At 47.8% G+C, this 11,446-nt stretch overlaps 1 protein-coding gene across 1 annotated transcript; it reads left to right on the top strand.

Moving 5' to 3' along the window:
• On the top strand, positions 1 to 11,268 carry nfatc4 (nuclear factor of activated T cells 4). The gene is made up of 13 exons (XM_061695187.1): positions 1 to 272; positions 5,487 to 5,656; positions 5,722 to 6,222; positions 6,560 to 6,717; positions 6,837 to 6,999; positions 7,722 to 7,822; positions 7,970 to 8,071; positions 8,137 to 8,324; positions 8,401 to 8,541; positions 8,684 to 8,739; positions 9,131 to 9,257; positions 9,337 to 10,050; positions 10,939 to 11,268. Exons 1-13 carry the CDS (start codon positions 122 to 124, stop codon positions 11,007 to 11,009), a joined length of 2,643 nt encoding a protein of 880 aa, XP_061551171.1. The 5' UTR covers positions 1 to 121; the 3' UTR covers positions 11,010 to 11,268.
• Positions 11,269 to 11,446: the final 178 nt, after the last annotated feature.

Consider the following 11,446-nt stretch of genomic DNA (forward strand, 5'->3'; position numbering starts at 1 on the left):
GAGTGAAGGTGGTTTGCGTCATGACGCGCACTTAAAGAGAAGAGACCCCCCCCCCCCCCCCCCCCCTACTCCTCAGAAGAAAAAACTTTTTTTGTTTTTTTTTGGGGCGCACTCCTCGCCGATGGGGGCCGCGCCGGGCTCCGGCTGGGAGGAAGGCGAGTTCGAGTTCAAGCTGGCGTTCGAGGAGGACGTGCTGCGGCCGGAGGAGGAGGTTTCCGGCTCCGGCTCCGGCTCCGGCTCCGTGGAGCCCTCTGACAGCAGCACCAGTGTGGGTCAGTCAGGTCTAACATGCATGGGAACATGCGTGCATGTATGTGCGTGCACGCGTGAGCGCGCACGCACATACATGTGTGTGGTAGACTTTACATGTGTGTGTGCATGCAGACTCAATGTGGTTCTAATCAGGCGTGCATGCGAGTTAACAACTGCCATGTGGGAAGGAACCTCCACACGCCCCCCCCCCCCCCCCCCCCCACCCCGACAGACACACACACATATACACAGTGGTGCCTTGAGATACAAAGATACAAGTTTAATTCGTTCCGTGACCACACTCGTATCTCAAATTATCTTTCCCCATTGAAATGAATGGAAGTGCCATCAATCTGATCCAGGCTTACAAAAAAGTAGCACTCTGTCATACAGTATTGTACTTTCTAAAAGCATACAGTGATAGCATAATGATAGAATATAAAGAATTCAACCGTTTTGAAATATTTTTTGCCTCACTTCAATGGGCGCTGTGCTGCTCCTTCTTTACTTGTGCACCATGGCAAGCTGGGGGCTGTGTAATACAGTTATATGGCTAGACATGGAGACGGCCAGTAAGTCGCAGCGATATTAGTCTTTCTTTGCAGAGGATAAAGAATATACAGTATGCCTGTTTATTGTTATATCATCCGCCGACATGTGATGCTCCACCGTCGGTGTTCACATATCTGTTGATTAAAGAGTTACGACTGCAACACCGACGCTATTCGTCAGCCCGTCAACGGCATTTTGGATAGTTTGTATGCATTAAGCTAATCGGACTCATCTAAAGCAAAGCTATGTGGTTGTTTTAAATACACAGCAGATAATTCTTTGTGTTTAGTTTGACAGTAAGCTTCGACTGCGAGTGGCAATAAATAGCTTGAAGCCTCTTTTCTGAAGAATTTTTGCCAAACTGCTGCTTGAGCTCGTCATCAAATTTCTGTGGTATGTCTGCCCCCTGGTGGCAAAGATGTGCACACCAGATTGAGCAGCACAATGCCCACTGAAATATCATGAAGCACTGTTTAATTATTTTGATTCTCTTTAGTTATGCTGTTTGTGTGGGATTTTACAAGTAATATAAGTATTTTCCTGTTAAAAAAAACGTGTTACACAATTTTTTTTGCACTGGAATGGATTAACAGCATTTCCGTTCATTTCAATGTGGACTAAAGATTTGAGATACGAGTGTTTGGAGTTACGAGCGTGGGCATTGAACGAATTAAACGAGTAAATCGAGGCCCCACATATGGGAGAAGCTCTGGAGGTGTCACACTCAAACACACTTTTAGGGTTTTTGGGTCACAGCTTCCAGCTTTGGTGATATGCATAAATACTGGAGCAAAAATATTAGGCCACCACTCACTTAGATATATGCTGAGCTCAGTTCAGCGAGCGTCAAACCCGACAAAGAAACAACCTCGAAAGTAAGTTGAACATCCCCAGAAGTAGCATAATTCTGGCAAAAAAATAAACAGGAAAAATTCGCTTCAACGTCACCCAAAAATCCGAATCATGCGTGATGTCATGCAAGAGCTCAGTTTAGCGAGCATCAAATGATTGAGTCGGAAAACTGCAGTCCAATGTCTCCTGAAGTCTGACAATAAGGAATTTAACTAGAAATAAATACACTTCGAAAGTTGTAAAAATATGCATGATTTCGTGTGAGAGGTCATTTCAGCAAACATCCACCAATGAGACGCTCAAGGCGTATCTGCGACTTTCGCCATTAAAGTTGTACACTTAACAAAGGTTCTATGACGGGAGCAGACTGACCCTTGAACGCAATATTACTATTTGTATTATTTTTGTAAGGGGATCAATTGTTTTGAAATCCAAATGAATGGTTCAAGAACAGACTGTGTTGGACGCGCCCCAGTAATTAGTCAGATGCGCCCCAGTAATTAGTCAGATGGGTTACATTAGTACGGTGTAAATTGACTCCTACTGTATTGTGTATGAATTTATAGCTATTTTTACATTTTGAAACTTATTTCTAGAATTTGTTTCAATTTGTATTTTACCTTGCATCTACTTTTTTTTATTATGATTATTATTATGATTATTATGATTATGATTTATTAAAACATTTATTTCTGCCACATTTTTATTGAAATGTATTTTTCAGGCAGGTTATATATTTTTATTGTATCCTTTAAAGAATTTTGCACTTTTTTCATGTATTTTCTGCATTTTATTTTTCCTCTCTTTTTTTAACTGCAATGTTCCAGCACTGCAGCAGCTTTAATGACTTGGAAATATTGTTGTTGCCAGGAAACATTTGTCTTTTTTCCCAACCTTGATTGAGTTGCTATTGTGTGTTCACTCCCCCCCCCCCCAAAAAGGAAACAAAACAATTGGAAGTTACGGTGCGAATAATCATCATTAACAGAAGATAATAAGGGCCGTTGTGCGATTCAAACGTACAATACATTTCAACATTTCGTGAGCGCTGTGAGTCTTTATTGTCTGAGCCAAAAAAAAGGTGGTACGTGTGTGCGTGTGCGTGTGTTTGTGTGCGTGTGTGTGAGTGGTAGCTATTGAATAAATGCTTTCCATATGACTATGCGGAATTATGAAAAGGGCCTTATAATTTATGGTACATTTAGACTCATCTGATATAATCAAGTTTGACATGAGCAGCCAGATTTTGAGGCGTTTTTTTTTTTGTACTATAAAATCATTTCCACCAAATAACTCCTGTTAGCTTTTCTAGTTGCAGGCGAGGGTTGAGCAACAACTTTATCCTTTCACCATTTGTTCATTTTATGATTTAACCTCCATCCATCCATCCATTTTCTACCGCTTATCCGAGGTCGGGTCGCAGGGGCAGTAGCTTTAGCAGGGACGCCCAGAGTTCCCTCTCCCCAGCCACTTCATCCAGCTTTTCCGGGGGGGATCCCGAGGCGTTCCCAGGCCAGCCGAAAGAGGTTGTCTCTCCAGCGTGTCCTGGGTCGTCCCCGGGGGCTCCTCCTCCTGGTGGGACGTGCCCGAAACACCTCACCAGGGAGGCGTCCGGGACGCATCCGAATCAGATGCCCCAGCCACCTCATCTGGCTCCTCTTGATGTGGAGGAGCAGCAACTCCACTCTGAGATCCTCCCGGAAGACCGAGCTTCTCACCCTATCTCTAAGGGAGAGCCCGGACACCCTGCGGAGGAAACTCATTTCCGCCGCTCGTATCCGGGATCTCGTTCTTTCGGTCACGACCCGCAGCTCGTGACCATGGGTTAGGGTAGGAACGTAGGTCGACCGGTAAATCGAGAGCTTCGCCTTTCGGCTTAGCTCCATCATTACCACAACGGATCGATACAAAGTCCGCATCACTGCAGACGCTGCACCGATCCGCCTGTCGATCTCCCGTTCCATTCTTCCCTCACTCGTGAACAAGACCCCAAGATACTTGAACTCCTCCACTTGGGGCAGGATCTCATCCCCGACCTGGAGAGGGCACGTCACCCTTTTCCGACTGAGGACCATGGTCTCAGATTTGGAGGTGCTGATTCTCATCCCGGCCGCTTCACACTCGGCTGCGAACCGCTCCACTGAGAGTTGGAGATCACGGCTTGATGAAGCCAACAGAACCACATCATCTGCAAAAAGGAGAGACGCAATACTGAGGGCACCAAACCGGACCCCCTCTACGCCTCGGCGGCGCCTGGAAATTCTGTCCATAGAAGTTCTGAACAGAATCGGTGACAAAGGGCAGCCTTGCCGGTGTCCAACCCTCACCGGGAACGAGTCCGACTTACTGCAGGATATGCGGACCAAACTCTGAGTCCGGTCGTACAGGGACCGGACAGCCCGTATCAGGGGGTTCGGTACCCCATACTCCCGAAGCACCCCCCACAGGACTCCCCGAGGCACACGGTCGAACGCCTTCTCCAAGTCCACAAAACACATGTAGACTGGTTGGGCGAACTCCCATGCACCGTCCAAGACCCTGCCGAGGGCGCAGAGCTGGTCCACTGTTCCACGGCCAGGACGAAAACCACACTGCTCCTCCTGAATCTGAGATTCTCTTCACTAGGGTCGCGGGAGTGCTGGAGCCTATCCCAGCTATCATCGGGCAGAAGGCGGGGTACACCCTGAACTGGTTGCCAGCCAATCGCAGGGCACATACCAACAAACAACCATTCGCACTCACATTCTCACCTACGGGCAATTTAGAGTCCCCAATTAATGCATGTTTTTGGGATGTGGGAGGAAACCGGAGTGCCCGGAGAAAACCCACGCAGGCACGGGGAGAACATGCAAACTCCACACAGACGGGGCCGGGGATTGAACCCGGCTCCTCAGAACTGTGAGGCTGACGCTCTCACCAGTCGTCCACCGTGGTGCCCTTTACAACAATACTTAACTAAATTGATCATTTCTTATATGCCTGGGAATGAAAACGCAAAGCTTGTGGCCAAAATGTACACGCACATGGATGGGAGCTTCTTTTAAAATACTGTACGCGTTCATTCTCGCCCACGTCCTCAGCAACCGCTTCTTCCTTAACTATTAATCTATATTTTTATGGTTAAATAAATGTGATAAAGAACAATATACTGTGTGTACAGCATCAAACGCCTATACTGGCTCGCTGTTCATGGCGTCCATATGGATATCGAATTGCTCAATGTGCAGGGGTGAGTCGGCAACTCACATTTTCATCCGATGATCCGGCCCATTCGGGTTTAACCGCATCGCAGTGTGCGGCAGGCCTTAGACAGAGTAACTTTAGCTGTTAGCTGGTTAGCTTTCAAACTTCAGCCCGTTGTTAGTGTAGCACAATAACGATGTCTCCAAACGTACACGCAAATGGTTATTTCTGCATGGTCTGTGGCTAATATGTGAAGATTTTGCTTTGGAACGCATACAATTGTGAACAAAATGCACATTTGAACTGAAAAGGCCTTGGTAAAGAGTGCGCGTGAGCCGCTCGTATGCCAACAATTACATTCCAGCAAACCAAGTCAAATTAATGCATGGCTAACTATGATGGAAATGGATACACTTGCCACATAATGATGTTTACAACATTCAATAGACATATAATGAGGCTTTCTCATGCAGGATGCTACCGAAGGCAGTCGTCACGGCGTGGTTTTATTTATTGCGGGTGGAATATATATATACTGTAACCCCCCCCAAAAATAGAACATTAGGCTATAAGCACTTTATTTTAACGTTTAAGCCACAAATGTTCTATAGTTTGTAGTGTGTTTTCTAACGTTGCTCTTCAATCAGTTCAGGACAGCCACTGTGCCACTACTCATGTGGAGCACTCCCCAGTCAACATCCCCAGCCCGCCACCCTCGGCCAATCGGCGGGCCGGGATGCATTCCCCGCCTCCACGGAGAGCGCTGGCTAAAGAATTCAGCGGCACCTACGAGAGCCTGCCGGCGCGCTCCGTTCAGGTCAGAAAACTTGAAATAGAAGTTCAATGGATAAAAATGGACGAGTCAAAGAAAGTACCTGTCAGGTTTCAGAGTCCTGCGTGGTGGAGTGTCCCAGCATTCAGATCACCACCATCTCGCCTGAAGACGAGCCAGCATCCGCCCTCTCCTGGGACGTGGAGGGCGGAGGTAGGTGGGACAAGGAGCGTCTCTACCTCCCCCTGCTGGACCCCTTCACCTACCGAGACAGGTGCCCGGGCTCGCTCAGTCCCAGCCCTGCCTCCAGCCCCTCGTCCCGTGGCTGGTTGAGTCCGGCCTCCAGCTGTGACTCTCTGCTGGTGGAAGAGGAGGAGCTCAGCGAGGCCACGCTCAATTTCGGGCTCTCACCGTCCTCCCGGCCAACTTCTCCGGGCGGAAAGAAGCGGAGAAACTCGCCCCTTGCGTCCCCTTGCTCGTCCCGAAGGGGGAGTTACTCCGAGGAGCTGCAGGGCCTGGAGGGGGGAGACTCAGGCCCTCTGTCACAAGCTCCGTCGGGTAGCTGTGAGCTCAGCGTTCCACAGAAAACGAGGAAGACATCTGTGGAGCAGGTACTGGTGTCATACGATTAAATGGTTGTAGATTTCCTAAACCTAAACTCCAGCTCACACCCGGTCCCAACCCTAACACTGAACCCTACCCCTTGCTAACACCAACTCTAAAAATTGACCCTAACCCAATCCCCAAACCCTGTGCGTAATTAACTCCAAATCAACCACGTAGCAACCCTAACCCTAACTCAACCCTAAGACTCCTTTGATTCCCCTCAAGGTGCATGTCTTATGTCTGGAGGCTCTCCATCCAGGTTTTAAAAAAAACAATAGAGCAAGTTGCATTTTGAGTCCACCTGGGAGACTAATACATCCAACCCCCCACCACCACCACCAGTTGTCTCCAAGGGATCAGGAGCAGGCCCCAGGGCCACAACAGCCAGAGACCATGCAGACCAGAAGAGACCCCCCTTCAATGAGTATGGACTACCTCTCGGTACCCCCTGCTCTGGCTTGGGGGCGGACCCGAGGCAACGCCCACAGTCCTCTCTTCAGGTAAGGAGTAAACTGGAGAATCCTTTCACCTGGGTGCTCGGTTTCAGTTGTTGAAGCCCCAGGGGTCTGATAAAGTACTTTACATATTGCCAGTGTAACCTTGTCATCCAAACGTGCAGGTCCAATGCCCTCCCGCCGCTCGACTGGCCCCTGCCTTCCCAGTTTGACCAGTACGAGCTACGCATCGAGGTGCAGCCCCGTCCGCACCACCGAGCCCACTACGAGACCGAGGGGAGCCGAGGAGCCGTCAAGGCCATTCCGACTGGGCATCCTGTTGTCAAGGTGTCACCACGAGGGGGCGTCGTAAGGGGGGCAAAGTGGTCATGTTACTCAGGACCACTGAATGACAGGGCCTGTTGTGTCATCGAAGCAGTGTTGTCAACTTTGACTGTCGCCCTCTTGAGTAGTGTTTCCCATCCTTTATTGAGCCTGGGTGCCCTAGCGTTAGAAACATTTCATAGAACACGACCGAAGAAAAATTTCACAAAAAGTATGAATAATGAAATAATGATGATCCTGTTTCAGTTAACTCACGAACTGACTTACTCAATGTGAAACTTTGGCCTGTTTATTAAACACAAAGCCATGACTTATGTTGTACAAATGGCAATTGGTGAATATACAGGTTTATTGTACCTCCTGCCACAGAATGGAAGCATATAATTGTTCTTCCTGTCACTATACGTCACTGGCACAGAGAGATATATAAGTAATTAATAATTTTGAGACAAATGATCGGATAATTTCCCACAGCACAACTGATGATCTCTCACACTGCTCTACCTATACATCATCTATCCATTCACCCACCTACACCCCATGACAAAATGGCCCCCAAAGTGATTTTTCTTTCAGGGGGGCCCCAAATAGCGGCGCCTCTGGACACCATGCATCGATACCGACAGCACAAAAGCATACCGTTTGGATAGTTTAGGCTCATAATATTTGAAACGTAAGCCCGTCTCAGTTTTGGTTGAATTTCTCACCCCCGTCTCTCTTTGCAGCTGTTCGGCTACAACGAAAGGAAATCGCTTTCTCTCCAGGTTTTTGTCGGAACCGCAGATGATCGCTCCATCAGGCCACACCCCTTTTATCAGATACACAGGTACTAGGAAGCTTTGGAAAGGTGATGATGATGTGATCTCAACAGTCTTCTGATAGGAGATGACCAAACATGAAATAGAGAACCAAGTGACAGGAATGGACTTGGGTCGCTCCCTCAAAGTTGTTGTTGTTTTTTTTCTCTTTTCAGGGTGACAGGGAAAATGGTGGGGACCACCAGTCATGAGAGCATCCAGGTGGGAACAAAAGTGCTGGATATCCCCCTCAACCCGGAGAACCACATGACTGCACTGTAAGTAGACCTAGGTTCTGTTCGGAAGACGACGCGGCTGATGATCACGTCATCAAACGCAACAGAATCGACTGCGCCGGGATTCTCAAGCTGAGGAACTCGGACATTGAGCTGAGGAAGGGCGAAACTGACGTTGGGAGGAAGAACACGCGGGTGCGCTTGGTCTTCCGAACCCACCTCCCTCTGGCGCCCCCTGCTGCCCCCCCTGGTCGGGTTCTGGCCCTGCAGGTGGTCTCGCTGCCTATCGAATGCTGTAAGTGGTCGCTCCCGTGTGGCTGCTGGATGGCGGTGCAACGCATGGGCTTGATTTGATCTTCCGCTGGTTGCAGCCCAGCGGTCAGCACAGGAACTGCCCGTCATCGAGTCAGTCAGCCTCACTTCCTGTTCGGTAGAGGGCGGCGAGGAGCTCCTGCTGAGCGGCACCAACTTCGTGGCAATCTCCAGAGTTGTTTTTATGGAGAGAAGCACAGGTGAGCACAGGATCTTTTTCCATTGTTGTTTTTAGTTTCCCAACAAATGATGGAAAGTTGTTGATCAAGTGTGGTCATCAGTCAGTGACTTTAGGCTAGCTGGTGATTGTTCTTATTCCTGCTCTGTGTCCCAAATAATCAGATGGTAAACTTCAGTGGGAAGAGGAAGCTCACGTGGACCGTGACAACAGCAATGAGGTAGTTGTTGCGCAGCTTCTGTCTTTAAGATCTCTCTTCTCTCACTGTAGATGATCCCAACCTGTGCGCTAATGACAGAGTGAACAAGATCACAGATAGGAGGAAACAAAATAAGGGATTCTGGGCACTCCCTTAGAGATAGGGTGAGAAACTCAGTCATCCGGGAGGTGTTCAGAGTAGAATCGTTCGTCGAGAGGAGCAAGATGAGGGAAGAGGCCTCTGGGAAGACGCAGGACATGCTCGAGCGACGAATGTCTCTCAGCTGCCCTGGCAAAGCCTCACAATACCACGGGAAGAGCTGGATGAAGTGGCTGGGGAGAAGAAGTCTAGGATAAGCGGAAGGATGGATGAGTTCTTTTTTCATTCAGCATCGACATGTTTCTCCCACCAGTGTTTGCTGTGCGCGAGGGTGCCGCCCTACTGTGACCTGTCCATCACTCATCCAGCGTCGGTCAGTCTTTTCGTCTCCAATGGGAAGAGGAAAAGGAGCAGCACTCATTGCTTCAAATATGTCCCCAGTTAGTATTCACATCATAAAATCTTGCTGTAGTATAAAGTAGGTGCTACAATATTTTGTTGTCGTTTTTTTCCCCGCAGTCATGTTCAAGGAAGAAGACCCACTGCTGTCCCGATCCCAGGCACCGCCTCTGGAGTCCCGGCATGAAGGGGCGGTGTGTTCTTCGGCGGGGGGTCGGTCCAGAATGAATGTGAGGTGCGACCCCATGACAGACGGGCAGACGGGCCTGGGATTCCGCCTGCCCTCCTATCCGCCCACCTACTCCCCTCCGTGTACCGCCCTGGCTTACCAGGAGGAGTACGGCGCCGACACAGTGACGGAGGAGCCCGGGGGGACGGGCCCCACCGTGTCTGAGCATCACCCCAGCTTTGCGAACCTGGAGCTGGGCTTCACTGAGCTCCTCCCCCCTCTGCACCTCCGAGGTCCCCAGCCACCGTCCCCTTCCCCCTGGCTCGACTCACCCTACCTGTCCTCCTCACCGTCTCCCTCCCACTCCTCTTCTCTTAGCCCTTTCCCAGCCGGCAGCCCCATCTCCACCTCCCCTCTACCTCCTGTTCTGACCCCACCGTATGCCCAGTACTCGGCTTATCCTCAGGAGATGTGCCCCTCCCCCCCAACACATCTGAGCACCTACCACGACATGTGTTCAGCGCCTTACTCCCACTATGAGAGCTGGGACGCTCAGGGGAGGGTTCTGGGAATGGGTCAAAGGGATGAGAGGGATGCCAAGATTCAGGAGTGCCCTCTGGAGTTCACCAGCTCCACCACCATGCACCCCATCACATTTGAGGAAGGTGAGTATGAAGCCCTCAAATGAAATGTACGAGAATGAGACACTAAGATACCCGTGCTAGCTACATTTCTTCAATCATTTGAGTGACAGTCACCTCGTTTGCACGGCTTCTGTAAAATTGCTGCATCAGAGACAGTAACAGTCGTATAGGTATCGATTCGCTGAAGCGGGACATTTCTGTGCGCGCAGCTAACACATTTTGAAAAGTTTTAAGATGATAACCTCGAAAGAATACTATCTTCTACTCTTAAGATTAGCACACTTTACTTTTGCTTGAAGAAATATAACTTCATGCTTGAAAGAAAATTACTTGATATCATTTTAATTCTCGTAATCTTTTTACAACTTATATCATAAATATTTTTTTTGTAAGGAAAAGAGTCAATCTTTTCTTTCCAAGACTGGAATAACACCTTTGTCCTCAAAATAATACGACTTGATTCTGATATGGCTTTCCCCCTGAAAAATAACACAACTTTCTTCTTGTAAGATTAAGAGATCTTCCCTCAAAAATGTCACTTTTTTATCTTGAGAAACAATGTTACTCTTGCAATACTGACTTTGAGCTTCATAAATTACAACTTTTTTCCTCATTGAAAATAAAACTTTTACCGACAAAAATGAAACTACACTACGTACGTAAGATTACGCCCCAGATAAGCAACCCTTTTTTTCTAAAAAAAAAAAAAAAAAAAAAACCTCAAGTTAATCTATCTAATCTAAGTAAAAAAAAAAAATCTATATCCTCCAGTGATTATGACTTCCTTCTCACACTGAATTATGATTTTACTTTTAATGAGGCTCTAATACTTCTTTGCATGACTTTATACTGACCAGAAGCATATAGAATATTAAATCATGACCACATTTTGTCATTCTTGATCCACAGTATCAGAGTACATCGGGCAGGACTTACAGTCCTTCCAGGACGCCTCGCACACCGACAAGCAACCACACTGATGATGTCATCATTCTGCATCATTAACTTTCGCAATGCACTATATAACACAACTTCCTGCTCCACCTTTCCTATTTTATTGCTGGGCATTCATATTTCTTACACGATTATGGCCGTAGGTACATGTACGCATTTCTTTTTTGATATGTTATAAAGGGAAAGTAATGTTTCTGTGCAAATAAATTATCTCCAAAATGAAAAGTGGAGCCTTTGTGTTTTTATTCACAAAGAAGGTGTCATGACTACTTAGTGGAAAAGCAAGATTCCTGGCATGTTCGAACAGGTGAGTGTGTGTTTTTCATACGCTCTCTATGATGTAACAAGCGTGTGTGTGTCTGTGTATGAGTGTGTGCAAGAGGAAACTTGTGCAAATGTTTCAATCGCAATTGCTTCCCTTCAGGCAATAAAAACGAAATGTGTCACATTCATGTAACACATG

This window comes from Phycodurus eques, chromosome 13 (genome assembly GCF_024500275.1).
Source record: "Phycodurus eques isolate BA_2022a chromosome 13, UOR_Pequ_1.1, whole genome shotgun sequence".
NCBI lineage: Eukaryota > Metazoa > Chordata > Actinopteri > Syngnathiformes > Syngnathidae > Phycodurus > Phycodurus eques.

Coding starts and splice junctions, on each gene's coding strand:
- nfatc4 (XM_061695187.1), top strand. CDS start 122: ATGGGGGCCGCGCCGGGCTCCGGCTGGGAGGAAGGCGAGTTCGAGTTC. Junction 8,542..8,683: donor TTTTATGGAGAGAAGCACAG/GTGAGCACAGGA, acceptor CCAAATAATCAG/ATGGTAAACTTCAGTGGGAA. Junction 10,051..10,938: donor CCCCATCACATTTGAGGAAG/GTGAGTATGAAG, acceptor CTTGATCCACAG/TATCAGAGTACATCGGGCAG.